Here is a 5421-nt window from a genome sequence, read left to right on the forward strand (position 1 = left end):
CCGCGCCCCTACTAGTAGCCACAGTGGACGTACCTTTCCTAGCTTGGGCGCATTGATTTCAACATGCAAAATGGTGGATGTAATTTAACCATCAAGTGACCCTTGGAATCACACACAAAAATATAATATAAAGAATTAAAATAAAATCAGTGTACCAGATGAATTTTGTCCATCTAGACGATCGACCCTCGCATTGGTATGAGACCCATGTCAAAGTCAGTGTACCAGATGAATTTTGCTCATCTAGGTGATCGACCCTCACATTGGCATGGAACACACGTCGACTTCATATGAATTAAAAATGTAAAAAATGGCACCTTACCCATCCCGACTGTGAGTGTAGGTGAGTTGGGGTGTCAAAATAATTATGGCACCCCAACATGATTGAAAGAATTAAGCTATTTGTACATTTTCTTTGACAGAAGGAATGATAGATCAAATTTTGCTTGCCGATGTGGAGTTTGTGGTAATTAAAAAAATGTTGAAATGTTTCTAAAATTTTCATCTATTATCATGTCTGTCGAACATAGTGTACAAGTAACAAGGTATTTGTGCTACATGTACATCATATATATATATATATATATATAAATATATATGATGTGGTGAAATATAATTAAGTCAGAATTTCTTCAATAAAAAAACAATATTTTTTATTTTTATTTTTGACATATAATATATATATAAACTATTATATAATTATTTATGTACAAGTAGCATTATTTATAAGAAGAATAATCAAGTAACCAAAAATGATTCTCATCGGGAGGAGGCATGATGAAAGAAGCTTCGATGTTAATATCACGAGTGTTTAAATATATGATATATTAATTATTGTCATTAAAGGGCATTAAGTTAAAATATATGATATATTAATTATTGTCATTAAAGGGCATTAAAATAGCTGCTGCATTTTTTTCATTAGTTTTCAAATCCCAACGTCTATCTTTCCCCACCAACAGAAGTACAGCTACAGACTCGTAAATATCGATGTTGACCAAAACACATTACCCTTCTGGACATGAACTTTCTTTAAATTGCCCATAGCAACTTACAAGTAAATGTTTAAGTTGTTGGTTGATTTTAAATTTCATGATATAAAGACAAGTAAAATTCTTTCAAGTTCAAGTAGCAAAATTTTCACCGTGTACTATATTTGGATGGCAAGGAATAGTAGTATCTTTGAAAATCTTAGACCATAAGTTGATTCCATTAAAAGATGGATAAAAACACACGAATGTTTTGATTCAATTCGAGTCTTTAGCAGTGGATTCTTAAACTATCGTTGATATATCATTTTATTTTATTTACTAGGGTATGTCCTATGTACATGCATTTGTCATTTGATCTTTACTTGCTTGCGTATGCCCTCGAGTTTTGATCTCTGAAAATTTTACATTTACCGATCAAAAAAAAATAGTGAAAAAAGACCACCATAAAGGAGGACAAATCTTGAACCAAAACAGGCAAAAGAAAAGTTGCATTCAATAATAACTGCTAAAAGATAACAATTTTCACAGAATTTTTGACTCCCTGAGTAGCATTTACATTTCTTCGTGAAACTAATACGATGAAATTAAAAATGCTGTGAAAATTAAAGCTTTCCCCCTCCTACCTATTTCTAATTGAAACAGAAACCTCTTATGTAATTTCTGGGTTCTGTTTTTCATACTAATAATAACCAGACACAAAATGACAAGACTTCAATCATGATAAATTGGACATGCATTGCACGTGCGCATCACCTAAAAGTCACGAGACGTCCCCATTCCATGCAACCTGGGGGAGGGAGACCTTACTGAATAAACCCCATTCCAGATCTCTGTAAAAGCTCTAACAATGATTCCATGATAATGTGGTGAATTCAGCTGCAAGAAACAGTTAAGAAGTTCTTTAAGATCATTCTTCGAGTAAATCTCTTTTTCCAGTATCATTTGCAGCATTGATTGCCGGAAATCAAGATAAGGGTCGTCCGAGTCCTTCTCCACTGCCACACTCTGGCCGCCAATATTTCCAAAGCCCTGAACAGCCCTCGAGCTCTTGATATCTGACTCGGGGTCGGAGGAGTAGGAGGCTGGTGGCATGTCGGAAAATGTGGTGGCAGCGGTGGCAGTGGTGGTGGTGTTCCATGAGCTTGAAGAAGAGTATTGTTGATGGCGGTAAGAGGGTAATTTACATCTTGGTTTTGGGTGAAAAACGGAGGAGAGTTTTGGCCTTCTGCAACTACTGCTGCAACCTAAGTTCACTGTGACTGTGTTGAGAATGTACTTTTTCTTGCTGGTTGGCATCTTTCAGAGAAAAACTGGGTTTTCTCTGTGTGCTTTTCAGTGTATTTAGTGTGTTATGGAGAGTGGGGGTGCCTCAGGGAGTGCTGCGCATTGGAATTGGAACTATGGGAGGCTGCCCTCTCTCATATAAATTTTGCATGTGGAGTTGGGCTCTTAGAGTGACTTTTGGTGCTAATCTGACAGGTAATAATTGAGATAGCTTAATTTGGTGCACAAGATTAGGAACACAAAAATGAGATGCATATATGTGGAACGTTTCAAGTGGGCTGTGATGAACAAGAGTGACAGGCTTGTTACATTAAAATGTTAACAGTCCCAATGCTTATTTGACATATTATTAGGAGCGTTAAATGAGCTGAGTTGCTTGGCTCGCTCATTATCGGACTTGACTAAGCATGCCACGGAAGTTGACTCATCCACGAACTCGCTTTTAGGTGGGAGCCTTCTTTCATTATTGAAATATGACGAGCGATGAGCGACTAACATGAGAAATTTGCTGCTTGACAGATTAGACGAGTCGAGTCAACTAACAGCTTACTCGACTTAACACCCTTACATGTTGGGCATTTGGTCAAATAAAAAAGATTATAGGAATTGATGTGTAAGTTTAAAATAGGAAAAATTGCAGCAGCGATCCCTAACCTTTTTTTTTTTTGCATACTTGACTCTAATCTTCATTTTGTGCTAGCGAATGTCTCTAACCTTTCATATATATGCACCTGAGATTCATTTAGACGGAAATCGTTCAAAATACCATCAGTTGATGGGAAAAAGTCATTGAACTATATATTATCGTGACGATTTTATTGGATATTGACCTTCTTGTACGGTGTTTTTGGACGATTTTATTGGATGTTGATTCCTTAATTTTCCCGATCAATTGGCGGTGTTTTGGACGATTTTCGTCCAGATGAACTTCAGGTGCATATTTATGAAATATTAGGAATCTCCGCTGACACAAAAATGAAAGTTAGGGTAAAGTTTGCAAAAAATGAAAAAGTTAGGAATCTCTGCTGCAATTTTCCCTTTAAAATATTAATAAGCTATACACATGCATATATAGGAAGCTGACACGACGATAGGTATGTGATGATCTGGGTTCTACCTAAAAAAATCACTTGATTCATCACGAACGATTCAGATGTGCTCAAATGTATAGATATAGTACATTGAAAAGTCTAATTGGCAACTACTTTATCACCTGTATAGTTCAGTCAGCTACAGGTGTAGTTTTGTTGACAGTGTGTGCAGTGGCCAACATTTTTCCATTAAATTTAACAACATTTCGAACAATCAATGACGCAATTTTATACACCTCATTAAATGTCAACAAAACTGGGGGTATATTTGAGAATGGATGGAGAATTCTTCATATTTTTCACAATAGCCTTTCCTATTAAAAGTACTATTTTACCCTTAATGAAATTATTTGCAAGATCTATCTTATATCTTTAAGGATTTATCAATCAGGTCCTATATCTATATTTTTCAATCTTTTGAAGACCTTTAAATATTCTCTATATGTTAATAATTCTTCAAAGATTATAGGTTGACCTTTCTTGGTTATATATCCTTTAAATAATCCTTCTGAAATTTCTTCTTGTATATTTTTATGTTTGGTTATGATATCTCCTACCTTTCTTATTTCTCTATTAGTTCCTACAGAATCAAATCCTATATTATTTCTATAATTATAATCTATATCTCTGTATATTTCTTCTATTTTTTCTTTACCAACAGGAAATATATCATCAGATTTTTTATCTAGTTTAAGTAAGAACGAAACATCTTTTTCATCTAAAAATAAAATAAGATTATTATTATCATTAGTAGTGGAAGTGGATGCTTGTGAATTGTTCATGAGAATAATTAAAGCATAAGCATGTAAAGATAAGTAAATAACTTACAGTAATCAAATGAAAATAAACAGGCTTTCCCTCCAGTATGCTCTTATAGATGCTTTGCATGTACTGAATCAATCTTCTGAATCAAGTAAAGTTTTAAAATGTTTTTGAAATCATTTTGGGTTCACAACTGCTTCCGCAAAATGCTTTTCAATTAAGGTTGCATTTCTCATTCTAGAGAACTAGCCGTGTTTTCACAGACGCTATCTCACAGTATCCAGAGTCTCTGTTTTCACCTCTATCCAAACTCTTTTCAGAATCAAGTTCCTACTTGGAACGAAATTTTAAAAGATAACTCACACCCAAGGTGCTACAATTTTGTTAGAAATCTGTCTTTTTCCCCTAAACCATTCATCAAAGACGGGTACTTTGGCATGGCTAACATCCATTCAAAATCAAAGTTTTGAAAATCTTTTAAAATCTCTATCTGTACTGCCGAGGAATCATGAGAAATTTAACGAAATCCTTTTATGAAAACTTTGTTGAACATAACAAACTTTACTTTGATATTCATAAATTGAAATTGTACATGCTTACAAACTATATTTACATACCTTTGGAGTACCTTATGAAGTTTAGAACTCCATAAGTGATTACCTTCTTACACGCTTTCCTATCTTCAAGCTATCTAGTATTTTTTTGAATACAAGTGGTGTATACAGATTACAAAAGATTTCTCTTAGATAAGTTTTAGAGATCAGCTATTTCGAGATATCTTCCTTCTTCCTTCATGCCTCCTTTTATAGGAGATTTTGGAATCTTATCTTGGACAGGTGTCTTCCACCTTTCTTTGTTGGGTAGCTAAGCCATCTTATCTCCACCGAATTCTTTATTGTCTTCTTGTTGGGTGGACCTCTTATCTTGAAATTAGACGCCTTGTCTTTTTGTCTTTGTCTGCCACTTGTAACCATTGGTAGGAAATAGTCACAATTATAGAGACTTTTCTTGTATTATCTTCTGTCTTCTAGTAGCCACAGTTTTTCTTTAATAAATTTCTTTATTAAAGTAATGATAAAGGGCTACTTTAGTCATCATCACTTCTCCATTTTTGAATCAAAGAATTCTGTGGGGAATTCTTCATCATTTAGGGATGCTTGACTCATATCTTCAACAACACAGTATTCACAATGGTGATCACTGTAATTCCAAAGTAACTTGCATAATTCTTTAGCCATGTCTTCTGATCCATTTACTTGGTTAGATATAATTGCAGATAGTAAATGATCAAG

The 5421-nt window shown here is 34.4% G+C and overlaps 1 protein-coding gene across 1 annotated transcript; it reads right to left on the reverse strand.

Annotated features, from left to right (window-relative positions):
* Positions 1-1452: 1452 nt before the first annotated feature.
* LOC111365809 (transcription repressor OFP6-like) lies at positions 1453-2370 on the reverse strand. Its single transcript, XM_022986323.1, has one exon. The coding sequence runs from the start codon at positions 2286-2288 to the stop codon at positions 1746-1748; it is 543 nt and encodes a 180-aa protein (XP_022842091.1). The 5' UTR covers positions 2289-2370; the 3' UTR covers positions 1453-1745.
* Positions 2371-5421: the final 3051 nt, after the last annotated feature.

Source organism: Olea europaea, chromosome 17 (assembly GCF_002742605.1).
Source record: "Olea europaea var. sylvestris chromosome 17, O_europaea_v1, whole genome shotgun sequence".
Taxonomy (NCBI): Eukaryota; Viridiplantae; Streptophyta; class Magnoliopsida; order Lamiales; family Oleaceae; genus Olea; species Olea europaea.